Genomic DNA, 27135 nt, shown 5'->3' with positions numbered 1-27135 from the left:
CAGTAGCCGCTGCCCCTTTCCACCTGCATTTTTAGACAACACTCCCCATCCCCTGGGAGCCACCAGGTAGGTATGTGAAGGCAAGCAGTAAAGTATAAATTTGGACTAGAAAGGTAGTGAGCAGAGGGCCTCGAATGCCAGGACAAGGCATTTGCAGTTTATTAACCAAGGGAGGAGTGGCTGCTGACGATTTTTCAGGAGGAAGGGGATGAGATCTGCTTTAGAAAAATTAAGCTTGGAGCAGCGTGCAAGATGGACAGGAGGCCTAGGAAAGGTGGGGACATCAATTCCAGTCTCCTGCGACTGTCTCACCCAGGTTATTTTCAGTCAAGGTGGGCTACTTTGCCCACAGTATTGGCAGAGGGCAAAGGTTGAGGGGAGGGCCTAACTGCTCTCACCCTGCTGATTGCTGGACCACCAGGTGATTAGAATAGCATCTGCTACACGTCAGACTTTGACAATATTCCATTGTCTCTCCCTGTCTTTCAAATCGACCCACGTGGGGATGACACAGCTCCTCCCCCTTCAGTCCACACCGGCAGAACTTGTGTAAAATGCAGCAGTAAGGAAAAATGGCGAGGCTTCGAGGGTCCCACCCCGCCCCCGCCCTCCATCCAGGGCCCATTGCCTTCCTAGTCCGGGACCCTCGGGGCCTGAACAAGGGAACTATTCAGTCTGACCAAAGGAGAGACACTCCCTGCTTGGCCCCCTCCCTGGCCAGGACAGGACACGGCTTTTGATCCAGGGCCCAGAGGATCCGGAGCTGATAAAAGCCAATTGTGGCAGTTTCTAGAGAAACCCAGAGGCCATCGGGGGGACTCCGGGGCTAAGCAGCCAGTTAACAGCCCTTGAACATTTGTGAAAAGAATTACTTGGCGGAAGTCAAGGCAGAATGAGGCCCCTGGTCTGCCACTGGCACTGTCTGTGGCAGGGAGGTTACAGGCAAAACCAGCAGGAACTGGCCGGCCTGACGCCGAGGGGCTGACCTGGAGGCAGAAGGAACCCAGAAGCTGGGGACCTCACACACCTGGGTGGGAAACCCAATCTCCTGCCATATGCAAGAAACAAACTGCTCTTTTAGAAAGGGCCTGGGGAAGAGAGGAGCCTCCTGCCCCGCCTCCCAAGGGTGTCCAGAGCAATAAACAGAGGAAAGGAGGAAGGCCGCTGAGTGGAAGCCGGTCTGGAATCTATTTAGCAGTCATGCTCTTTCTGCTCCGGTCTTTCACGCGTTTTGTGAGTCCAGGCACCTCACCGCTCGCAGGTCTCACTGCTCTTACAGCACAAGACACAAGTGGGAAGAGCTAACCGGAGATAACTGATGCCAGGGAGGTGGTGAGGAGATGGGCTAGATGAGGCTCGCCCATCAGCAAACAGAACAGGTGGGAAAGGACGAGATCCCTGGGGAGAGGGCCTGGGAGGGGAGCGCGGTGCCGGGAGAACTCAGTCCCCAGCCCACCCGAAATCTGGGCACCCGTCCCATTTCCCAGCTGACAGCTGGCCCTATCACTCTGGGAGAGGAAATGCAGAATCCAGGTCAGAGACCAGCCTGCAGAGTCCTCTTAAGAGACCATTCTGGGCTTCCCTGGTGGCGCAGTGGTTGAGATTCCGCCTGCCGATGCAGGGGACAAGGTTCGTGCCCCGGTCCGGGAAGATCCCACATGTGGCGGAGCGGCTGGGCCCGTGAGCCATGGCCGCTGAGCCTGCACGTCCAGAGCCTGTGCTCCGCAACGGGAGAGGCCACAACGGTGAGAGGCCCGCGTACTGCAAAAAAAAAAAAAAGGACCATTCTCCTTGGCCAGGTGGTGAGCTGGGGATTAAACTGAGAGCAGAGGTTGAAGCAGTCAGTATGAGTGCTCACTGCACGTCATTTCCATTTTATTCCTAAAAGGATTGAGATGGGTGACTGGCACGACCCATTTCTCAATCGTAGGTCCGCTTTCCCTCCCCACCACTCAAAGTGCATAAACCTGGCCCCCCTTCAAAGGCCAAGGCCTTTCTTCATCAAAGCAAAGCAGAATAAGCAATACAAGCCCGCAACAGGCAGGGCACCCGAAGCCACCTCATGTATGTAGAAGTCTAACCAGAGTGCGCCGAGGGCTTGGCACACCTGCATTTTGTCAACCCCTCATTTAGGGGGCGGGCCTACAACTTTCCAGTTGGCCCCAAAAGCCACGGGGGAAGCTAACGAACCTCCACCACCCCTCACTGCCTAAGAACCCACGTAACAACCAACCTCACTTGACACCACTGATTCGTTTCAGGCTGGGCTGGATCTGGAACACGGCACAAAGTGTTTTCTGAAACCAAAGCATTTTCTGCCCTGCTGGAGGTTCTGTCCTAGCTGGCGATACAAACGTGCACACAAAAACTGCTAGAATGCTCTGTTCTGATCCCACGGTTCCCACACACATACAAAAAAAAAACCCCGTAAGACTGAGCTGGAAGGTCTGGGTGTCATTTATTGATAGCAGTTTACACACATTTGTTTTCTTCCCGTGGTTGTTTCCTTCAAGGCACAGGCACAGAGCCCTCTAGAAAGGGCAGTCTCTGAACAAGGGAAGCCAGGAACTCAGGATGCACACGTCTCTGGCAGGCCCACGTAGTCCCGGCCGGATGCAATCCTTCAAGCTGGAAATCTGCCAGGTATTTGAGACACCAAGGTGGGAGGTGGAGAGGGAGGCCAGAGGACTCACATCTTGGTCCAGGCCTGCTTTCTCATTATCCAAGTCCATTCCAGCTTTAGGACCCTGGGGTGGGGGTAGGGCAGCAAATCAGCCCACCCACCTTCACAGGGGCAATTCTTCAATCCGTGCTTCCGCTGGCCCCGCAGCTAAAGAGAATCGGCCTATGGTAAGAGACAGATTGCTTCCTCTCTGACCCTCCCCAGCACCTCTCTTCAGCTGGGTATGTGAAGGAACCACTGGAAAAAACCGAGGCCAGTGTTCGTTGTTGTTCAGCTGCGCATGCCGTCTTCCTCAAATCATGAATAAAAGATAGGCTGGAGGCTACCAGTCTACTCAGGCCGCCCACTGACTCCCAGCTCATCACACACATGGCCCTGCCTGTCTTCTGCCCACTGCCAGTGCCTCGGCTGGAGCGCCAAGCAGGCCCCAAAGACGGGAGCCAAGCCGGTCTGTGTAGGCACTTGGCAACTCTGGGTAGGGAGGCGGATCAAAAAAGGGGATGGAAATGAGAAGAGTGAAAGAGCTTCACCTGATCAAGTAATTAGAGATCCGAAGTGATTTTACTTTTATTTCCTTCACTTTAAGCCAATCATGAAGTTTCACAGTGATTCTGGGGCGGGAGAAGGAAGGTGGTGGTGAGCATCATGGGGGCTGTGGTCCAGATGGCCCAGGAGGTGCGGGTCTCACTGGGGCAGCTGGAGGAGCACCGACTGCCCAGTGGGCAGGTAGGTGATGTTCCGGGAGCGCGACAGCTGGTACGCGATGTCCTCCGCCGCCTCCAGCTTGCGCAGCTCGATCAGGCCGTCGCCCGCAGTGGTGAGCGAGTTGGCGATCAGCTCCGCTGCCTTGGAGTCGCCCTCCGCAGAGATGATGGCTGCCTTCTTCTGCTGCTCAGCCTACGGCGGTGGAAGCAGAAAGACCAAGATCACATCTTGGGGTGCTGGATGGCGGCTACGGCCTCAAAAGGACCACGTTAGGCACCCTCACCGGGTCCCGAAGGAACTCTGGGACTTTACCTCCCCCTCCAGACGGGGTCAACAAGCACCGTCCACCCAATCCTCCTCTCTCCTGTCTTGCCACTGTAGGGACATATTTCTGTTGGCTATGTAAATAGCTGTCTTATTTTAAAGGCCTCAATAATATTAATAGCAACCCAGTCCAGCCACATACTCCAAGGCAGGAGGACTCCAGGCCAAGGAAAGCAGGAGAGAAAGAAAGATGGAATTAATCCTCATCTTTCCCTCCAGCCCCAAGTCAAAGCGACTTTCATCAAAACCAGTGCAGCTAAGCAGGAGCGGCAGGCACGGGACGCTCCCTAAAGTCGCTCTTGGGCTAAACTGGTTCCCGACCAGGAACTCAGGCACGCAGAACGAGGCCTCCTGGCTCCCCCTACCCTTACCAACAGGAGGACGTCTATCTGCAATGCATGACCTTCAGAAGCACGGGAGGAGAACACAGTGTGGAGCCTGTCTGAGATGAACAGACAGCTGTTCAACTGAGGTTCTGGGACTGTCCACTCAACAAATGTTTATTGATACCTAGAATCTATCCCAGGCATGGTTTGGGACATGTTCTAGGTGCTGGAGAGAGGCAAAAAAAGTGGAAAAAGAAAAAATAAGTCTCCATCCACATGGAGTTTATATTCTCTAAAGTTAAATGTCTACCCATATACCTCTCTTTTGCCTGATTCTAAGGACTAAGGTGTCCTGGATTAGGAATAAAAATCCAAGAGAATTAGTGGTGGGGAGAAGGGAATATATGAAATAAATACGCCTTTGCAAAGACCAAAAGACCAGGCCCTACGCAACTATATTGCGTCCCAGCACACTCTGACACATCTGGATGGATTTAGTGCTTGAAAAAAACCCAGTGATGACAGTGCACCTGGTGCAACGTTTGATCCCTTTTGCTGTCAGCTTTCACTATGTAACCACAGTTAAAAATGACCTCTCAGTGAAGCTGAAAATATTTCAGAAGAAACATTTTTATTTGTGGAAGACTGTTTTTGATCATAGGGACGTGGAAAAAAAATTACCCTTCCGTGATTTAAGAACATAACTTCACATATCCCTGACTAGACCCCGAAGACTCTGGAACCAATTGCAGGAGTACAGTCCCTTCAATCCCCTTCCGATGATCCCGGAAGAGATGACAGATGATGAATTTCCAGGCCACCCAGCAAACAGGGAGGCTGAGCAAAGGAGAAAGGGGAGAGAGGACCTGCCATCTGGCTGAGTGCTCACCTTTTCCACCACAAATCTGGCCCTCTCTGCTTCCTGCTGAGCCACCTGTTTGGCTTCCACCGCTTCTGTGAACTCCTTCCCAAAGGTCAGATGCGTCTAAGGGGAGAGAGTGAGCACGAGATGAGGCAGAGTAATGGCTTCGACAGCGCTGCTGCAGGGCCCGCACGGCCGCTGGAGGAAGAGGCCACGAATGGCTCTAGCAGCTGGAGACAATGTGAGGTCAGAACGCCCTTCCACCTCCACATCCGTGCCCAAGCTGAGTTCACACCCCAGAATCCTTGGCTGCCCAAAGTGCTCCTGTACCTCATTCTGGCACCCCTCAGGTAGAACACAGCCCACGGGCACCAGAAGGTATCTATTCGATTGACCACCTCCCTAGGGGAGGAGACCTGTGGGTTCCAGGACCCCCACCACTGACTAGTGCTCTTCCAAGGTCCTTTGATGGCCTGCTTGAAGCCCCCAGGAAGCCAGATGGAAAACTGAGCCCCTGAGTGAGGGATGCAGCTGGTTCTCAGGGATTCAAGAGTGTGATGCTCTCTGCTTATGACTTAACCAGGCCACTGCTTTCTCACAGCATCTCCACCACAAAACAGGAAGAGGACTAGAGGGACGATTTCCAAACCATGATTTTGCAAATCATGGTTTTCCCTATGTGTGAGTGCTTCTGATAAAGGGTTTAAAAGAAAGAGAAGGCAGGTAAAGATATTGATTCGGGAGAAGGTTTAAAATTCTGATTATGCATAGGTCTTCCCTAACAACACGAGTGACCGAGACTTTGCTGAAGTGATGTATCTGTAATGACAGTGCAAACAACGGAAACAGATCTCAGCACTACTAATGCCTAGTCTAATTTATCTATATTTTTTATTAAAAGGGAAGAATAAAGGGGATAACAGCATTGGTTTTGCTACCAAATTCTACTTGTTTCATTTCCTCCACTACCCTCCCAACCTCTGCTTTAAAAAAAGAAAATAAGCGGCTCAAAACTTCTCCTGAAGAGTAAATCCCAGTCCAATGTCTTCCAGAATTTTTAACCCTCCTAACTCTTAAACTGCAGCTGTTCTAGCTCGCCTGCTCCATTTCTGGACTCTTGTTCAAAGTTTGGGAAAGAAAATACAATCCTGAGCAATGAAAAAGAAATGCGTAATTAAGGAATAAAATTTCTTTCTAAAAGGGCCAGCTGAGGGCAGCAAATTCCCCATGAAACCTAATTTTCTTCTCACACCTCTTAGATATGGTTTCTTGTGGTCAACCCCCATTTCCCCAGAATGGAGTATGTGGTCAAAGTCTAGCAAAATGTCAAGCTTCTCCTCAGGCTTTTACTTAGTGTGTTCTCACGGCCACAGTGTTTAACACTAAGTGGGAGAGCCTGAGGAACCACTCTGGTCCAAGGAGCCAAATGGCTGCAGCCTGGCATCTTGCCAGTAGAGGGAGCCCACGAGCCCTTCCACGGCTGGAAGGCAGTTGCTGCAAGTGGAGCAGTGCCCCGGGGTGAGCGCACGGTATGTAGAATGTTACTGTTTAAACAGCTGCACAGGTGCTGAGGGGGAAGCTGCGCCTTTCCCCAGCGACGCACAGGGGAACGGAATGGGAAACACTCTACCTCGCTACCTGAACAAATCACTCCAAATGATTTTCCCCAGAGAATCAGAAACACGACCCCTTCCCCTCACCCTCCTCGATCTGAAATGCTATCCTGCCTGTACTGCTTTCTGTGTGCACTGCGGCATTCAGTGTCATATAAATACACAGACCGCACAGTCTCAAGAGGATAGCTTGTGCCTCAGAGATGCCCCTGCCCCCCATACCAGGCTTTGGGAAACAGAGCCATTCGTTTCCACTCTGTCACCTTTCATGGGGAGGCCCCAGAGCTCACCTGACTGTGCTTTAGACCCTAGGTGTTAGGAAATTCCTCGGGGTCAGGCTGGGAGGTCTGTGCTAGGGAGAAAGACTATCCCAGCTGTTCTCTAGTCTCTACCCGGCAATTTCTGCCTGTGTCCAACAGGGTTAGCAGGACATCACTTCCTGGGGAACTCGGGGGAACATTCAGTTTGGGGAAGGTGAAAAATCTAGTGGTCAGGGCCAAAAGTTAAAAGAAAAATGTCTGTGGCACAGGGGAGGTAAAAGAACCTTCTTCTGAAAACAAACCCGAGGAGACTGCCACGTGCCACCAAGAAGGGTCCATGCTTTCAAGCCTTCATTGAGGAAAGCGGAAGGTAGGACCTCACAGCGTCTACCCAGATATGGAAACAGGCACCCTCCCCTGCAGGCACCCCAAGACCCTTACCAAGGATACGTCATCCAGGATGAGCCCAAAGGTTGCTGCTCGCTCCGTGAGGTCATCGCTCACCTGTCTGGAGACCAGCTCTCTCTGGGTGATCAGTTCTCCAGCATCAAAGCGAGCCTGGTTCCAAGGGAGGGCAGAGGAGCCGGTCAGGATAATGAGGAAGCAGAGTCCCAACCAGTCACCGCCAAGCTCTTCCTGCCACCTAGCGATCTCCTGGGGGCTGGGCTCGAGGCTGAGGCCCTGTTCACTCACCACCACGGACTTGAGGATCTCGGTGGTGATGGACGGCAGCACGCGCTCGTCGTAGTCCTCTCCGATGCTGGTGAAGATGCGGGGGAGCTGGCTAGCAACCGGCCGGAAGAGGATGCGCAAGGTGATGTTGACATTCTGTAAATCTTAGGGTAGGGGAGGAGTGCTGGAGTTAAAAGTAGAAACCAAAGTGGCCTTCTATGACCTCTCCTACCCCAAATTTGCTATAATTTATAAGTAAAGTTGCCGATTATCAGATCCTAGAGGGTGAGGCGCACCTGTGCGTGGTCTCCTTGGTAGAGAACCCAGCACAGCATCAGCGTTAAAAACTTCTCCAAGGATTCTGGTGATGACAGCTTTTCAGTGTGTCCTGAATGCCCTCTGATATAAGTAAATTCAGATTGTACGTCTAACAGTTGCCATGGATATGCCTAGAACACTGAATATTTTAAGAAAACAGATAGGCCAATGCCAAGAATTCTAGGGTAAGGCCTCTCCAAGGCCCAGTGAATGGGGCCCAAGGAAGGAGTGTGCCTCAGAGAGGTGACCGTGGGCCCAGCAGACAAGCAGTCTAAGGCCTGGCTGCAGCCTCAACTCTGCTGTTTACTAATTATGCGGGATCACTAAGCCTTAGCCCATCTCAGCTTATTTCCTCACATGTAAGAATGGGCATGATTTCATCTGCCTCCCAGGCATGTTGGGAGAAACCGAAGGAGGAACAGATATAAAAGCACTCTGTCAAATGCGCAACAGATGTAAGGGGTTATCAGACTCATCTAGAGGCCGTTTCTCATTACTTGGCCGAGTCAAAGGATCCAGGGAGGGAATTACAACTTCCCCTGACAATGCAGTCCTACTTGGAGCTAAGGCACTGTCACGGCCTGCTTGCAGTCATCAACCATATGGACCAAACGCCCATGAGATGAGTTCTGAACCAGGCACCAGAGTGGGAAATGGTTATACACCGTCCCTGACCTCTGCAAGTTCCTATCAAGTTTTGAAGATAGGTGTATAATGTATCCTTAGAACAACTGCAAAGCAGTAGAGAAAGAAATCCCCAAAAGGAGGAAAGTTCAGAACTAGGCCTTTAAGTTAAAATATGTTTCTTGATTAACCCCACCCCACCACTGATTTCCTCTGATGTAGCAGGCAGGCCAGACCCTTCACAGGAGGCTCCTCCTCTCTCTGGCCAGGAGCGACAGGACAAATCAGTCAACACCAATGTACCCTTTCCCCGCCTCTGCCCGACGCACTTCTCATCCTAATGTGCCAGTGCAGACGCACGTTCCTCACAGGAGCCCTCTTCTCGGCTTCCCCTCCATGCTGCAGTCCCCGCGCCCCACTCTAATGCCTGTCCACATGGCTATCTGCCTAGCTAGGCCAAGCTCCTAAAGGCTCCCACTTTAGTCAACTTTGAACTACCCCACCCTCTGACCCAGCACAAAGCTTGCCACTATGACAGAAAGCAAACATCTGCTGAGGAACAGCAACACCCATGCAACCCCCTCCTCCTGCTGCACAGAAACGTCACGGCCAAGACAGCACCTGCCGTTCCATCTACTGCCTGTGCACCTCTGTGTGTACGACGGGGGGAGAACCATGACAGCAATTCATTTCAGGCTCCAGCTGGGAAGCCAGTGGCGTGTCAGACCAGATTGCTCTCAGGGATGTGGGCCTTGGCCTGTGAGATAACAACGTGAGGGCAGCACTGCTGGAAACAGAGGCCTTGGAAAGCAAGGCAAAGGGCAAGTCAGCTGTGAAGGCAAACAGAACGGCTGGAGATCCGTTTACAGTCACCCTGGGAAACAAGACCTGATGGGAAGGGTCAACCGAGGGAGCAAAGGCACACTTAGATTTAAAATTGGATTGCTGTGTAACTCTTGAAATATATCTTTGTTCATTTCTCTAAATTTGTACAACTGTGTGCGTATTTTAAGTATATAGGCATACCTCACTTTCTTGAGCTTCACAGACACTGCATTTTTTACAAATCGAAGGTCTGGGGCAACCCTGTGTCAAACAAGTCTATTGGCACCATTTTTCCAACAGCACCTGCTCACTTCACGTCTCTGTCACATTTTGGTAATTCTTGCAATATTTCAAACTTACCCGATATTATTATATTTGTTATGGTGATCTGATGATGGTTGGCATTTTTTAGCCATAAGGTATTTTTTAATTAAGGTATTGTATATATATTGTTTCTTTAGAGATAAAGCTATCGCACCCATAAAGCTATTGCACCCAGACTACAGTATGGGGTGAACTATATGCACTGGGAAACCAAAATATTCGTGTGACTCGCTTCATCACAATATGTGCTTTGTTGCGGTGGTCTGGGACCGAACTCACAACATCTCTGAGGTACGCCTGTATATTTCTTTCTCTGTAGCCACATAAAACTCTTCACGGAAAATATGCCAGGAATTCGTACTACGAGACGTTCAACCCGTTCGGGATCCCACAGCAGCCCTTGACACTCTCTACTTTACCTGACCCACAGACAAGACTCACCTTTGCTACCAGTGATTACTGGCACGTTACGTGGTCGAGAGCGGCAGTCAAAGATAATTGGTTTCTGTACCCAAGGGATGAGGAAGTGAGTCCCTTCCCCTACGACAATGTCCTGCACTCCCCGGAACCGGTCAAAGATGACAGCTCTGTGCCCAGCATCCACTAGGAATGAAGAATAATGATGGGTCAGAAAAATCCCCTCACCCTCTAACCAAAAGGATCATGGTTTTGGAAGATCCCTGGTGCCTTCCATTCATTTATTAAGTCTCCCCTCTCCTGCTCTTTCTTCCTACACTTCTGGTCTCCAGAGGCCTCTGAACAGCTATAAAACTAAGCAATCACTTCCCATCCCACATGTCCTCCCAAGGACTTCGGTAACAGGATCTGTTCCTCAGCATCCTTTCTCCTTGAAACAACTGGCTGCTGATGTTCTGATGAACCACCTCCCAAAACTTCTTTCTAAAACTCACCACAGTCTTCACTGTTACCACAGTCCATCCTGGTTCCAATTTAACTCAGTGTTTCCGGAAGCAGCATCCTCCCTATGGCGATCCTAAAATATGGAAGGCCCCACTTTTTCTTTCCAATAGATTGGTTTCTCTAAGGTTTGAAGGGGTTACAGAGCTGTCTTGATGATTCAGAAAGAAATTAGTAATGGTGACTACTGTTTAGCCATGCACGGGTGGCCAAAAAGATCAGAGTATAAAGCTGCGCCACAGAAGGAGAGCAGGCTTTTCTTTCTTTCTTTCTTTTTTTAAATAAATTTATTTTATTTTTATTTATTTTATTTTTGGCTGCGTTGGGTCTTCGCCGTGCGCGGGCTTTCTCTAGTTGTGGTGAGCGGGGGCTACTCTTCGTTGTGGTGCACGGGCTTCTCTTGTTGTGGAACACAGGCTCTAGGCACGCGGGCTTCAGTAGTTGTGGCACACGGGCTCAGTAATTGTGGTTCACGGGCTCTAGAGCGCAGGCTCAGTAGTTGTGGCACATGGGCTTAGTTGCTCCACAGCATGTGGGATCTTCCTGGGCCAGGGATCGAACCCGTGACTCCTGCATTGGCAGGCAGATTCTTAACCACTGTGCCACCAGGGCAGCCCAAGAGCAGGCTTTTCTGACCAGCTGTTTTCTGTCTCTGCCTTTTTAGACATTACAGTTGGCCCAAACACCTTCACTCTGAAAGTAATCCTCCTCTTGTCAGGGTCACACATGAGGTGGGTCGATCTACTGCTACTTTCCAACAGTGAAAGCTAGAGAGTATCAGAGGTGGAGGGGGTCTTAGACATAAAGCAGTTCGATCCTGTGGCTTGACCAATGAGAAAGCTGAGGCCTGCAGAGGGGAAAGTGACTTGCCTATGGTCACAAAGGAAAGTGGAAAAGCCAGCTTAAACACCCAGCACACTGTTAAAAGCTGGGCAGTGCATCTCAAAGATATTTTCTCTGGAAAGACTCAACCACACCAGAGCAAAACTCCTACTCAGGACACGGTCACCGAAGGGCTAGAACCCTTGCTGAGTTATTCCACACACAGGCAGAAGAGAACCAACGAGCTCTCCATTTCAGCTGGCCAGCGAAATCCTGGCACTCTGCTGCAGCATCACTTTAAATTCACAAGAGCAGGTGGAAACGTCCAACTGGGCTGGGAGGCTCTTGGTGAATAAAGGCTCTGGGAGAACCTATGGCTACAAGGACAGAGGCCCTGATGCAACCATGTGGTGCAGGATGGCAGCAGGTGAGCCCTCTTGGTCACAAACACATTCACGGACAGCGGCTGCCAACAGGAGTGTCACACAGGCTATGCAGACCAATAGAAGTCCTCTGGCAAAGGGCAGTGACCCACCACCCCTCAGCGCCTCACCATTATACAAGGCAGAGTTCACCACGCCTCCTGCAACGGCTAAGGCCAGGCCAAACTTGCCAATGGACTCAAACACTTTGGCAGCCATGTCTCCTTCTGCTGGGCCTGCTCACACCTAAGTGGGTAAAAACAAAACAATTCAATCCCAAAATCCTCAGAGTAAAGCCCTCTCTGAGGCATCACATGTACCTGTCGAGTTGGCTGTTTCTTCCCCCACTCTTGAGAGCTCTGAATTACCGACTGAAGGACGTTTCATAAATAACACTCTGCAGCTTGTATAAATGTACACTCGATTCCTCTGCGCTTTTCTTCTTTCTCTACTACTTAAGAGAAAGGGTCTGGGGTCCTTGGTTCAAAATTGGAAGGAGGCATGGGCTTGATACCCATAGAGAACTTAGCCCCACACCAAACACCCTCCCATTTCCTGGACAGTCAGGCCCCAGGACAGAGGCTGCGAGGCTGGTTCTGTGCAATTCTGGTTCAGAAAAGCATGTGATTCCAAGAACAAAATAACAATAAGAGCTGACCTTTATACTAGGTAGTCTTCTAACAGCAATTTCCATATTTAATCCTCACACCAACCCGTATGAAGTAGATAACTACAGATGAGGAAACTGAGGCACACAGAAGTGTTAAGTTACACCAGGAGCCTAAGATCACGCAGCTATGAGGAGGGCTACCAGGATTAGAACCTAGAGGTCTAATTCTAAAAGGCACATCTTAACTCCTCACCACGCGGCTTCTCAACATCAGGCGTTAAGAATGGGGTCAACATATCACGAGAATCAATCGGGCCAGAAAGGCCCTGAACAGCTGCACCCCGAGGGAGAGCCCTGGCACGGGTGGGGGAAGGGGGGCTGAGGCGGGGTGGGCGCGAGCACGGCTGACCTCACTAGAATCTACTCCACTGAACTCTGTCTCGCTCCGCCCCATTGCCGTCGTCCACTTCAGCCTCCCTACCTGCTCCCCAGACCTCGACGTCTCTACCTTCATCTCTCCCCGTGCACTTAAATCTTTCCTGAGACCAGGATGCCCAGTCCCGACCCCTCAGCTTTTCCATTCCTAAGAGCTTCTAGATTATTCCTCACTCTGGCCCCATACACACCTACCTCACTCTACGCAACCCCTGGCTCCTCCCGTGCTCACCCCCTTTCCCCTCCGACACGAGGCGGATCCACGCATGGACCCCGCCCGCCCAAACCTGGGGTTAATGGGAGTGCAGAGGGGGACTGCGGAGACGCCCGGACGCGGGCCGCGGCGATTCCTTTGCATTCTCACCTGCTGCCACTCTGACCTCCACATGAATTCCCCAGACAAACATATTGCGCGTGCGCCGGGCAGCTCCCCCTCTTCCCCGCCTTCCTTCCAAGATCCGTGCCTCCGATTGGTGGGGACGAGCGCTGTGCATTCTGGGAAGGGTGGCTTGCAGCCTTACCCTAGTTCCCGGGCTCTTCGCAGATGAACTACAATATCCAAAAAGCCATGCAGCGGCTGGCCCGCACTGAAAAACCTTTCTCTTTGGTGGTACTAAAGGCCCAGAGGTTGCCGCAAAGCCTTTTGGGTGCTGTAGTTTCTTGAGGGATAAATGCACGTGCCTGTCCTGAGCAGATTTGGAGACTGCGAGAAGGTGGGCGCTAAAGCCCTCGGAAGGAGGGGCTGGGCCTGCTGGCTGGTGGCAGAGAAGTGCAAGGGCAAGTTTAGGGCTGATGAAAGAGGGCGGGTGAGCACGCTGCAGAAAGTCGTGGTGAAGTAACTGGTGGGCTGAGAGATTGAAGGGCTGGCTTCTTTCCAAAGACCTATCTAGAAGCGACCTGAGTTGTGGGACCTTGATTGCCAGACCAGAGAGAGCCTTAGAGACCACCTGGACTAGAAAATGAGACCCAGAGAGAGGAAGGGAGTCATTCAGGTTCATGCACCAATTAAAAAAGGGGTTGGGCTGAGTCTGGGTCCTGTGGACACCTTTTTTTTTTTTGTCTAAAAATGGTGGTTAATTTTCTACTGAATTTTATTCATTTATTTTAAATTAATTTTTATTGGAGTATGGTTGCCTTACAATGGTGTGTTAGCCTCCACTGCACAACAAAATGAATCAGCCATACACATACAGATATCCCGTCCCTTTTGGACTTCCTTCCCATTTAGGTTACCACAGTGCATTAGGTAGAGTTCCCTGTGGTATACAGTATGTTCCCATTAGTTGTCTATTTCATACATAGTATCAATAATGTATATGTGTCAATCCCAGTCTCCCGATTCCTCTCACCCAACCCCTTTCCCCCTTGGTATCCATACATTTGTTCTCTACTCTGTGTCTCTGCTTTGCAAATAAGATCATCTATACCGTTTTTCTAGATTCCACATATACGCGTTGTTATATGATATTTGCTTTCCTCTTTCTGACTTCACTCTGTATGACACTCTCTAGGTCCATCCACGTCTCTACAATTTCATTCCTTTTTATGGCTGAGTAATATCCTATGGTATATATGTACCACATATTCTTTATACATTCCTCTGCTGATGGACATTTAGGTTGCTTCCATGTTCTGGCTATTGTAAATAGTGCTGCTATGAACATTGGGGTGCATGTGTTTTTTTGAATTATGGTTTTCTCTGGGTATATGCCCAGTAGTGGGATTGTTGGGTCATATGGTAGTTCTATTTTTAGTTTTTTAAGGAACCTCCATACTGTTTTCGTAGTGGCTGAATCAATTTACATTCCCGCCAACAGTGTATGAGGGTTCCCTTTTCTCCACACCCGCTCCAGCATTTATTGTTTGTAGATTTTTTGATGATGGTCATTCTGGCTGGTGCAAGGTGACATTTCTTTTTTTTTTTAAGTCTTATTTGGAGAAGTTGCAAGGATAGTACAGGGAACACATGTTTACTCAAATTCATCTATTGCTAACAATTTGCTCCATTTGGTTTTTTGATCTAAAACAATAAAACAGCAGGTTATTTTATCAGCAAATTGGGTTTCTTTGGGAACAGCAAAGAATTGCAATTCTGGACACGTAATCTATGGCAACGCACAGGCAAGTCTGCAGAACAAAGGAGAGGACCTTTCTTTTATAGTGGAGAAGGGGGAGTTGAGAGGGGCTGTCATAAACAAAGAGTTGGAGGAAACTGGGAATTTGAAGGTGTAGTGGCTTTTCATTGGCTGAGTTGTGACAGTCTCTTATTGACTGGGCTGTTGCTGGGCAAGGAGAAATTCAGGCAAAGGGAAAATTTTCCTTCTCCCTGCTGGATAGTAAAGTAGTAACCTTCTTCCTGTTGGAGATGCAAAGCTATCTCTTCCTGTTGGGTTTCTACCTGTTGGTAGGGTGTGAGAGTTCCCCCTTCTGGCCTCCTGACTCAATTTAAAATGAGGTTTCTGTTTATTCATTTTCACATCTTACCATTTGTTCCCTTCTTCTCTCCCTCCCTCTCTTCTTCTCTCTCTTTGTATTTTCTAAGAATAAGCATATCCTTTTATGTAACTTGAAAAAGTTTAATCTACCCTCTGCATTCCATTTTTTTCCGTTGACCTAATAATGAACTTTATAGCAGTCTTCTCACCCCCTCCCACCACCGAATACGGGAAGCAGTCTAAGATTAGGTACTATATTTATTTTTCATGTCTCTTTAGTCTCCTTTAATTTGTCCTCAGCCTTCCTTGCCTTTATTATATTAAAATAGAAAAAAAAAAAGAATGTTTCTCATTTTGAGTTTGTCTGATATTCCCTCATAATTAGATTTGTTGTTTTGCATTCTTAGCTGGGGTAGCTGAGTGGTGTACGGACACTTAATTTTAATGAAACCAGGCCCATTTCTGGATTCTAGTATGATTGGATTCCTTCAACTTCTTTTTCCCGCATTCCTTTCCTTTCTGTCCCCCTTCTTTTTTTTTTTTTTTTTTTTCGGTACGTGGGCCTCCCACCGCCGTGGCCCGCCCCGTTGCGGAGCACAGGCTCCGGTTGCACAGACTCAGCGGCCATGGCTCACGGGCCCAGCCGCTCCGCGGCATGTGGGATCCCCCCGGACCGGGGCACGAACCCGCGACCCCCACATTGGCAGGCGGACTCCCAACCACTGCACCACCAGGGAAGCCCAATTTTTTTTCTTTCTTTTTTTTTTTTTTGCGGTTGTCCCTCTTCTTTGTCTCCGCTTGGCACCAGTGGGATGCCAAATGACCAGAGATATACGTGGCAGCTCTCTTCAGGTGGTATGGGTTTGCCCTAACTGCCCACAGTCTTTTCCTCTGCCTACCAGAATGCAAGCTGTATGAGAGCTGAGTGTTTAGTCCGCTGTCCTCATTGTTCTATTCCTAGAACATACAACAGTGCTTGGCACACAGTGGACACTCAATAAGTATTTGCTGAATGAATGAATAATGAAGGGCGTTGAAGTAGCTGGTTAGGCAGGCTGTGGCCAGGAAACGCAAGGCAGGATGCTCTGGAATCCTGTAAGAAAAGCCTTAGTATTGTCTGCTTCTATTCTAACCTCACGAGCAGGAATGCTGCAAATAGGAAAAGAAATCAGTTTTTGAATGTTTTATAACTTTCAAGTCTGTGTATCTACAGCATCCCGCTTGAGTATCATTACAGTCTGTTATCCCTCTACAGATAAGGAAGTCGAGGTTCAGAGGTTAAATGACCCTTCCTCAGGGTCACTCACCTAGCCAGAGCCAGACTGGACCGGAACACACGTCTTCTAGGTCTAAGCCCTATATTCTTTCCATTTCCCCACACTGTGTCCTGGGAAGCAAAGGCAACAGGAAAGCTCACGTGACATGAGGGCATCGTGTGGACCTGGGCTAGTTGTGGGTGGAGAGGTGGGGAGGATGAAGTATAAGGATAATGAGGAGGATATCTGGGAAGAATTTAATTGTGCTGAGGCAGAAATTAGGGACAGAGCAGCACTGATGCACCAGCTTTAGGAGTGGATCCAATTTGTTGCTACACAGAGCATTTTCCCCTTCAGCTCTTCTTCCCAGACTGGTGTACAGGTTGAAGATAAGAACAAATACATCTCGAACACTGCCTGTGGACCAATTGCTTCATAAAGACATAATCTTATTTAACCCTATTTTCACATTACCCTTTTGGAAATGAAGAAATGAAGATTCAGAGACGTCAAGTAACTTGCTTACAGTCACACAGCTGGTAAATGGCAGATATGTATGATATCATAGCCAGTGCTTTTCCAAGCTGTGGGAATGTGTGATCTGTAAGTAATATGTAAACAAAGGTTGATTCTACTGCCAGGCTCATTGCTAACATGGGAAGGGTGGTAATTAAAGCAAATAATTATAGAAAAGCATCTCTTTTTCTTCATTTAACACATATTTTGGAGGCCTCTTGTGTCACGCTAGACATTGGGGATAAGTGATGCAGAAGATGGAGAGGGCCCCTGTCCTCATGGAGTTTACATTCTGGGTTAAAGGGAGGCTGGTGTATACAGAGAAAGACAAGTACACAAAGAAATAAATGATATGGAATTTTGACTAGCTTCATGAGGAAACAAACAGATAACAGGAAGACGGTGAACCGGTAAAGAAGGCTTTGATTGCAAGTAATAGAAAAGTGGACTCAACTGACAAACAATAAAGAGATATAGCAAATAACAAGTCCCACGAGAGAGCAGGTCTGGGGTTGGTTAATTTAGTGGCTCACCAAGGCCATCAATGCTGCAGAATCTTTCCATCTTTCAGCTTTGCCATCTTCAGATGTTGACTTCTTTCTCATGCTTGCCCCCGCAAGGTCACAGGATGTTCTCACACAGCAATAACCAAAGGTCAGAAGGCAGGAAAAGGACATGTCACGTTTTGGGTCCCTTTATAAGAGCTAGGTAAAGTTTCCCAGAAGCACCCAACCAGACATCCACCTATGAGTTATTAGGCAGAATTGTATCATCTGCCTATTTCTAGACAAGTCATTGGCAAAGGAATGGCATTGCAATGTTGGAATTGGATGAGCCAAGAGTTTACCTCTGGGACTGGGGAGGGCTGGCTTCTCCTAAACCACATGACTGCCTAATATGCTAACAAATCAAAATGGGGGTTCTTGTTAGCAAGGAACTGGATGCAAGGGAGGATGGATGTTGGAATTGCAACCAGCCGTGTCTGACACAAAGGGTCCCTTTTGAGTGAGCTGGTCAAGGAGGCCTCCATGAGGAGATGACATTTAGGGCAAGATGTAAAGGAGTTAGACATGAAAGGTTGCATGGGGGCTTCCCTGGTGGTGCAGTGGTTGGGAGTCCCCCTGCCAATGCAGGGGACACGGGTTTGCGCTCTGGTCTAGGAGGATCCCACATGCCGCGGAGCAACTAGGCCCGTGTGCCACAACTACTGAGCCCGCGTGCCATAGCTACTGAAGCCTGTGCGCCTAGAGCCCGTGCACCGCAACGAAGAGTACGCCTGCTCGACGTAACTGAAGAAAGCCCGCGTGCCGCAACAAAGACCTAATGCAGCCAAAAATAAATAAATAAACAAATAAATTTACTTTTAAAAAAAAGGTTGTGTGGGATGGGAGGTTGCCTTCAGGCAGAGGGAATAGCATGTGCAAATAGATTTGGCTGGTAAAGAGATGAGGAGCCCTTTTTAGATTCAGACAGTTTATTACTTACAGACACCAGAAGGAAGAGTAGCCGAAGGAGCCAGCTCGTCCTGGCCCTTGTGTAGGGCGACGCTGAAACAAATGGGGGCTAATGTTAGGACACTCTGTTTCTGAGGAGCCAGTGCCCTGCTGCAGCTAAGCAGGATTAGTGTTTGCTGCTGTATCCTTGGTGCATGGGGGTGGGGTGGTGGTGGTGGTGGTGGTGGTGGTGGTGGTGGTCGTGAGACAGAAAGCCTCAGACCTCACCAGAACCCAGAGGCTATGAGAAACTGTCTCATGACAGCTTTCCCGTGCCTAGGGAAGCAAGTGAGAAATGGCCTTGTAGCAGCTCCTCACAAGCTCCCTTTTGTCCCAGGAGGATCACACGGTGCTCTGTAAGACAAATTCCACTGAAGTTTCAGCGCTGTCGATATGAACTATGTTGAGACCCGTAAGGTTGCCAGGGCGCCACGGTGGAGCGTTTTCCCTACAGTGCAAAGACCTTCAGGCAGGCTGGACCTTGGTCCACTGAAGGAAACAAATGTGGCTGAAGCATAACTAGTGAATGGGACTGGGAGTGTTACCCAACATTACAATGGTGAAATAAGCATATATAAGTATAATGTATACATATTCTTTTTCAGATTCTTTTTCCTTATAGGTTATTGCAAAATATTGAGTATAGTTCCCTGTGCTATACAGTAGGTCCTTGTTGATTATCTATTTTATATATAGTAGTGTGTATATGTTAATCACTATCCTGTACACCTGAAAGTAACACAACATGGTAAATCAACTATACTTCAATTAAAACAAAAAGGTGGGAACTTCCCTGGTGGCACAGTGGTTAATAATCTGCCTGCCAATGCAGGGGATATGGGTTCGAGCCCTCGTCCGGGAAGATCCCACATGCTGCCGAGCAACTAAACCCATGCACCACAACAGCTGAGCCCGCGTGCCACAGCTACTGAAGCCTGCACGCCTAGAGCCCGTGCTCAGCAACAGAGAGAAGCCACTGCAATGAGAAGCCCACGCACCACGACAGAGAGTACCCACTGACTTGCCTCAGCTAGAGAAAGCCCGCACGCAGCAATGAAGACCCAACGCAGCCAAAAATAAATAAATAAATAAATTTATATATTAAAAAAAAAAAGATGGATTATATACAGTCAAGTTAAAATGAAAAAAATTTTAAATATTTACTTACTCATTGAAAAATAACAACAGTAAACTCATCGTTTTAACACGTTTTTATAAAAAATAAATATAGTTTCCCAAATAAAAAGATTTAATAAGAAGAGTGGCATTGCTTTTTTTAAATAAATTTATTTATTTATTTATTATCAAGGAAGAAAGGATTTGGGGACTAACCAGCAGTCTGCAGTACCTCACTTTCAAGTATGAACAGACAAGTGACGTAAGTCCATTTGAGAAAAGCCATAACATGAAAAAGAACAACAAAGCAAACAGAAACAACTAAGCAAAACAAAAACAAAACAAAAGCAACACAAACAAAAAACTTGGCAGAATCAGAGACAAGGCAAAGAGCATGGAAAATCTAAACCAGCCACAACCAACCAACGAACCAACCAACCCTATAATTGATATACTCAGATAAAGAGAAAGATTCTACCATGCATGAAACTAGAACAAGATGCTATTAAGAAAAATAAGTAGAGATGAAGGATGTTTTCCCTTAAAATCAAGAACAAGCCAAAGGCTTCCCTGGCGGCGCAGTGGTTAATAATCAGCCTGCCAGTGCAGGGGACACGGGTTTGAGCCCTGGTCCGGGAAGATCCCACGTGGCCATGGAGCCACAACTACTGAGCCCATGCACCACAACTACTGAAGCCCGCGTGCCTAAAGCCTGTGCTCCGCAACAAGAGAAGCCACCGCCATGAGAAGCCCACGCACCACAACTAAAAGAAAGCCAGCGTGCAACAACAAGGACCCAACACAGCCAAAAATAAATAAATACATTTAAAAAACAAGGCAAAGATACACACTTCTGTCACTTCTATTCAACGTTAGGAGATCTTTGCCAGTATGATAGTTACAACAGGCACAGAAAAATAAATAGGAGGCATACAGATTGGAAAAGATGAAGTAAAACTGCTTTTATTTATTGTGTATGTAGAAAATCCTAAAAATTTTAAAAAGAAACTATTAGAATCAATAAGTGAGTTTAGCAAGGATGAAAGAAGTAAGGTTAATACACAAACTGAACAACAAACTGAAAGATGGAAACTGAAAGTCACAAACACCCTTTACAATAGCACCAAAACCATGAAATACTTAGGGATAAATTCAATACCACCTGTCTGATAAAAACTACAAACATTGCTAAGAAAAAATTTTAAAGGCCTAAAAGAAATGGAGAGATATACCATATTCATTGAAGAGAAAATTCAATGTTATTAAAAGATCGATTCTTCTCACATTAATCTATCGATTCAAAGTGATCCCAAACAAAATTTCAGCAAGTTTCTTTCTTTTTTTTTTGTTAAAATTCACAAGTTAATTCTAAAATTTATATGGAATTGCAAAGAACCTAGAATTGGTGAAACAATTTTGAAAAAGAGAACAAGGTTGGAAGGTTTAGTGTACACAGAGGATATAGTGTCCATTCATCCATAAAGCTACAGTAATCTAGAAGGCGTGGTATTGATTCTCAAAGGCACAGAGAATCCAGAAATAAACGCACACATCTGTGGTCAGTTTTTGGTTTTTTGTTTTGTTTTGTTTTTACAAAGATGACGATGTTATTCAATGGCAAATAGATAGTCTTTTCAAAAATGGCACAGGAGCAAGTGAATATCCAGATGGAAAAATGAAAATACTTGACCCTTATCCTACTCCACACACACAAATTAACCTGAAGTGGATCATGGACCCAAACATAAAAGCTAAAACCAGGGGCTTCCCTGGCGGCACAGTGGTTAAGAATCCGCCTGCCAATGCAGGGGACACGGGTTTGAGCCCTGGTCCTCCGGGAAGATCCCACGTGCCATGGAGCAACTAAGCCCATGTGCCACAACTACTGAGCCTGTACTCTAAAGCCTGAGAGCCACAACTACTGAGCCCGTGTGCTACAACTACTGAAGCCCATGCACCTAGAGCCTGTGCTCTGCAACAAGAGAAGCCACCGCAATGAGAAGACCATGCACCTCAACGAAGAGTAGCCCCCGCTGGCCGCGACTAGAGAAAGCCTGCACGCAGCAATGAAGACCCAACACAGCCAAAATAAATAAATAAAGTAATAAATAAATTTAGGGGGGAAAAAAGCTAAAACCATAAAACTTCTAGAAGAAAAGCAGGACAAAATCTTCATGACCATGGTAAGAATTTCTTACATAGGACAAAAAAGGCACAAATCATAGAAGAAAAAAATGGATAAATTAGACTCCATTAAAATTTAAACTTCCGTTCTTTGAAACAGACTGTTAAGAAAAAAAATTTAAGCTACAAACTGGGAGAAAAGATCTGCAATGTATTTATATGACCAAGAACTTGTATCCACTACATGGAAAGAACTCTTACAACTCAAGAACAAGAATACAAACCCAATTAAAAAAAAATAAATAGACAAAAGATTTGAATAGACACTTCATCAAAGTTAGTTCATCAAAAAGCTAACAAAAAAATAAAATAAAATAAAAAATAAAAATAAAATAAATAAATTAAAAAAAGCTAACAAACACACGAGAACATGCTCAGTATCATTAGTCATCAAGGAAATGCAAATTAAAACCATAACAAGTTACTACTATATACCCTCTAAAATGATTAAAATGGAAAAGCCTAAAAATATGAACTCCTGGTAAGAATATAGAGTAACTGGAACACTGCTGGTGGAACTGTGAGCACCACCACTTTGGAAAACTATCTGGCATTTTCTTATAAAATTCAACATATATTTACTATACAATTCAGCAATTTCATTCCTAGATATTTATCCCAAAGAAACAAAAACCTGTGTCCATACAAAGACTTGTGCACAAATGTTCATATCCGCTTTCTTCCTAATAACTCCAGACTGGGAGCAACCCCACTGTCTGTCACAAGGTGAATAAATAGAAATCTGTGGTGTGCAGTGGAATACTACCCAGCAACGAGAAGAGATGACTGATACGGCAGCAATATGAAAGTCTCAAAACCATTATTCTTAGTGAGAGAAGCCAGGTGCGAAAGAGTGAAAATCGTAAAATTCCATTTATATGAAACTCAAGAAAGGACAAGTCTAATCTATAGTGTCAAAAAGCAGATTGGTGGGTGCTTGGGACCAGGAAAAGGGGGTGATTGACTGCAGATGGGCTCAAGGGAACTTTCTGGGGTGGTGAGAATTTTCTATATCTTGATTGTGGTGGTGGTTACATGAGTTTTTAAAAAAGATTTATTCATTTGGTTGCATCAGGTCTTAGTTGCGGCTCCTGGGCTCCTTAGTTGTGGCATGCATGTGGGATCTAGTTCCCTGACCAGGGATTGAACCCAGGCCCCCTGCATTGGGAGTACAGTCTTATCCACTACGCCACCAGGGAAGTCCCTACATGGGTTACTAATTTGTCAAATTTTATCACACTTAAATAGTTTCCTTTTATTGTGTGTAAAAGACACCTTAATAGGGTTGATTTTTTTACAAAAATAAAAACACTGAGAGGGAGAAATTCTTTTATTTTTTCTTATTAGTCATCCATTTTATACACATTAGTGTATACATGTCAATCCCAATCTCCCAATTCATCACACCACAATCCCCATCCCCTGCCACTTTCCCCCCTTGGTGTCCATACGTTTGTTCTCTACATCTATGTCTCAATTTCTGCCCTGCAAACCGGTTCATCTGTACCATTTTCTAGGTTCCACGTATATGCGTTAATATACGATATTTGTTTTTCTCTTTCTGACTTACTTCACTCTGTATGACAGTCTCTAGATGCATCCACGTCTCTACAAATGACCCAATTTTGTTCTTTTTTATGGATTGTATATATGTACCACATCTTCTTCATCCATTTGTCTGTCGATGGGCATTTAGGTTGCTTCCATGTCCTGGCTACTGTAAATAGTGCTGCAATGAACATTGGGGTGCATGTGTTTTTTTGTTTTTTTTTTTCTTGCAGTATGCGGGCCTCTCACTGTTGCGGCCTCTCCCGTTGCGGAGCACAGGCTCTGGACGCGCAAGCTCAGCGGCCATGGCTCACGGGCCCAGCCGCTCCGCGGCATGTGGGATCTTCCCGGACCGGGGCACGAACCCGTGTCCCCTGCATCGGCAGGCGGACTCTCAACCACTGCGCCACCAGGGAAGCCCGAGACAAGTTTAATTCCAGAGAAAATAAAGTTATTCAAGATAGGAAACAGTATCGTAGTACACAACATGGCTCAGCTGTGAATAACATTTTCATAGTCATAATAATACAAGTACTTAACGATCTCGTAAAAGGTGAGACAGCATCTGTATTGGGAACACGAGGGAGGGAGATGATGTGTATGTGTATGAGCTAAATCTTCAACTTCCGTAAGTCATACTTACAGCTAAAAATTCAGCAGTTTTGGGATTTTGTTAGAAACATGAAGGGAAATACCAAAAGAAAAAATACAAGGACTTCTGTTTGTCTTTGTAAGGCTTCTGGAATTCTCTGAGTTGTTTAACGATGTACATATATATATGTATCTCTGATTAAAATAAAAATTAAAAGAAGAACGAAAGATGGTATAAAGAAAGATGTGGTAGAGACAACAGACTTTTAGCTAAAGGGAGATTTCTTTTGTATTTTGTATATATATTAATTTTTGGATTATAAAAAATGTAAAATGTGTTCACTGTAGAAAATAAGAAAAAAGCATATACAAAAGCAAACGAAAATCACCTCTAACCCCAACCCTCACAAATGATCACTGTTAGAAGTTTGCTCTTTCCTTCATTTTTAATGTATAAATAATTGGAATCAGATTGAATATGCAGATTTCTATCGGACCTATTTTCACTTTACATTCTCGTGTGAGAATTTTCCTGTCATTAACTCTTCTTTGTAAGCATGGGGGAAGAAAAAGAGAATAGGAAGCAAGGAAGTGGAAACTGAGTGTGTCAACAATTCTTTTGGGAAGAGGAGAAGAGAAATGAGGTAGAAGCTGGAGGATGACATAGGAAAAGCGGGGGGATGGGTCCCCCCACCCACGGGAGAGACTCAATCCTGTCTGCAGACCAATAGGAATTATCGGGTGGTGAGAATGATGATTCGAGAGGGTGGTTCACTGAAGGAGCAGAGTCTTTGGAAAGGCGAGGAGTGGAAGTGGAGGCATCGCCATCTCTGGCAGAGGAGGAAAAGGGTGGTGCGATGCAGGATGCAGGAGGGTTAGGGTTTGGTGGTGGGAAGTGGCAGAGTCACATCAGATGGTTTCTCAGTACGTGTAAGATCATCTTTTGAGAGGCAGGTGGAAGAGGAGGCACGAGATGTCTTGGGAAGTGGAAGCAAGACTACCAGAGAAATACAGCAGGACTGCTGGGCGGAGTCGAGCCCACGAGAAGTCTTTGAGCACCAGTACCCAGTGACGTACTCAGCCTCGTGATTCTCTCCGGCCAGGGTCAGCTACTCAGGCCAGGCTCGGGGAAGGTGGATGGTTGACTAAATCCAGGGTTAGGGTTTTGTCAGGTGGGTTATGACAACAGAAAGAGGAGAAGGGTGGGGATGGGTAGAGGGATAGCAAGGGGTGGACCTTAGAATCTAGGCTGGACAAGAAGAGGGAAGCCAGGAAGGGCTGATGGCTAGTGAGGAAGTGGTACCCGACAAGGAGGTCTCAATGAGCTTGCAGAAGTGTGGCCACAGGCAGACCCAAGCAAGCAGGGTGGAAGGACACGAGGTAGTGGTCAGGGGGTGGTGTTTGGAGTTAGAGATTTCAGAGGAGGTATAGTTCCTGGTGAGGAACAGGTAGTAACACAGTGTGGCGAAGGTACCTACATGGATCACAGGAGCTTCAAAGGATCTGGGATTTGTTTTTAAATTTATTTATTTATGGCTGCGTTGGGTGTTCGTTGCTGCGCGCGGGCTTCCTCTAGTTGTGGTGAGCAGAGGCTGTGCTTCATTGAGGGGTGCAGGCTTCTCATTGCGGGGTGCAGGCTTCTCATTGCGGTGGCTTCTCTTGTTGCGGAGCACAGCCTCTAGGCCTGTGGGCTTCAGGAGTTGTGGGACGTGGGCTCAGTAGTCGTGGCTCGCAGGTTCTAGAGTGCAGGCTCAGTAGTTGTGGTGCGTGGGCTTAGCTGCTCCGCGGCATGTGGGATCTTCCCGGACCAGGGCTCGAACCCGCGTCCCCTGCATTGGCAGGCAGATTCTTAACCACTGCGCCACCAGGGAAGGCTCAGACCTGGGATTTTTAAAGAAGGGAAGAAGGAGGAAAAAGAAATGGAAAGCAGGGAGGACTCTTATCTCTCCTCCAAGCCCCAAGGTGTTCAGTGTGTGAGAGAAGAAAAGCCTTCAATTGAACAGGCTTCTGGAGAGACTTCCACGTGGGACTGGGTGTTCCTGACAGAGGGGAAGACAGAAGGGAGTTTGCCAGTCACAGGCTGGGAGCAGCAGGGGTCCCTGTGGGAGGACTGGGGGCCAGGGTAGGGGTTTGGGTCAGATTGGAGGGATGCAGAGGGATGAGAGTCAGAGAGACCTGTGGTGACTTCTGGTGGGGATGGGGGTGAAAGTGGAGTGAGGAGGGGGAGACGGGTGTGGGGCTTTTGAGATGGCGGTGGGTGGGGGTCTCCTCCCATCTTGATGCTGCCTTCCCTCGGTGGCTTGGCCTTCCTTGGCAACAGCTCCCAGATCCTGTTGATGGGGGCGCCCAGACTCTGTCTCCTGTTCCTTCTCCTGCCCTCACCTGTCTTCTGTGCTGCAGCAGAATCTGGAGGTGTTGTGCCTTCCCCTTGGAAGGGAGCTGACTTAGCCCTAGATTTGCTTATATTTTGGCTTGTTTGTCCCCCTCTCCCTGAAACCTCTGGAGGCCACGTGGATTTCCCTTTGAGCATCCTGCGCTTAGACCATACCGTGCTCGAGGTGGTGCTTCCCAGGCCTGTGTTTGATTAAACTGGATTCATTCAGGAGGGGAGAGGGGAGGGAGGCATGCTTAATGAGCTCCTTCTACATCTAGGCATATGTTAGACCATTTAAAATCATGCTTGTGGTTTCCCTAGCGGGGCCCTGGCACTCAGCAAATGTTAAGGGTTATTATTGAATCCTCCTAACACCGCATTGGATACATATTGTTACCTATCCTACCTATTCTATGTATTCACTTAAGTATTTCTTGAGTGCCTGCTGTGTATCAGATGCTATGTTAGACCCCTGGAATACTAAGTGTATATGAACATGCTGGTGCATCTTAGTTTAACCCCCAACCCCCAGATCCATTCTCTGTCCTGCCCCGTAGGTGGGGAGGCCAGTCCTTTGGCCTGCATCAACCCAGCTCACTTGCCCACTACATCTGGGTGGGTTAGGCCAATGGGAGGCACTGGTAGAAGATGGGGAGAGAGAGAAACTGAAGTAGTTCTTCAGGGCTCCTCCCTAGCTTTGGGCTGTGTTTCTGGCAGCGGCATGACTGCCACATAGGTCCAAACCCTCTTTACGGTTCTCTCTCTCAAGGGACTTTGGTAACAATATTCCCCTGCTCTCCTCCCACCCAGCACCCAACTCACCCAGAGCATCCTGCAGCCCTTGTGTCCGAGTCAGTGCGTGAATCCATCCTCTCCGGG

At 47.5% G+C, this 27135-nt stretch overlaps 1 protein-coding gene across 3 annotated transcripts in view; it reads right to left on the bottom strand.

The window, feature by feature from the left end:
• Positions 1-2439: 2439 nt before the first annotated feature.
• PHB1 (prohibitin 1) overlaps positions 2440-27135 on the bottom strand; it is an 89533-nt gene continuing 64837 nt past the window's right edge. Inside the window, exons 1-7 of one of the 3 annotated variants that reach the window (XM_067717009.1) lie at positions 13108-13209; positions 11830-11944; positions 9978-10139; positions 7467-7609; positions 7215-7331; positions 4928-5023; positions 2440-3580 (exon numbers count right to left, since the gene is read on the bottom strand). In XM_067717009.1, the coding sequence (XP_067573110.1) occupies positions 3368-3580; positions 4928-5023; positions 7215-7331; positions 7467-7609; positions 9978-10139; positions 11830-11917 (819 nt within the window). In that variant the 5' untranslated portion in view covers positions 11918-11944; positions 13108-13209 and the 3' untranslated portion in view covers positions 2440-3367. Of the gene's footprint in view, positions 3581-4927; positions 5024-7214; positions 7332-7466; positions 7610-9977; positions 10140-11829; positions 11947-13030; positions 13210-27135 lie in introns of those variants that run through there. The other 2 variants (XM_067717011.1, XM_067717010.1) reach the window with 2 other exon arrangements.

The sequence above is a fragment of the Pseudorca crassidens genome, chromosome 19 (assembly GCF_039906515.1).
Source record: "Pseudorca crassidens isolate mPseCra1 chromosome 19, mPseCra1.hap1, whole genome shotgun sequence".
Taxonomy (NCBI): Eukaryota; Metazoa; Chordata; class Mammalia; order Artiodactyla; family Delphinidae; genus Pseudorca; species Pseudorca crassidens.
The sequence above is the reverse complement of the archived record's forward strand: the minus strand, read 5'-3'. Positions and strand labels throughout refer to the sequence as shown.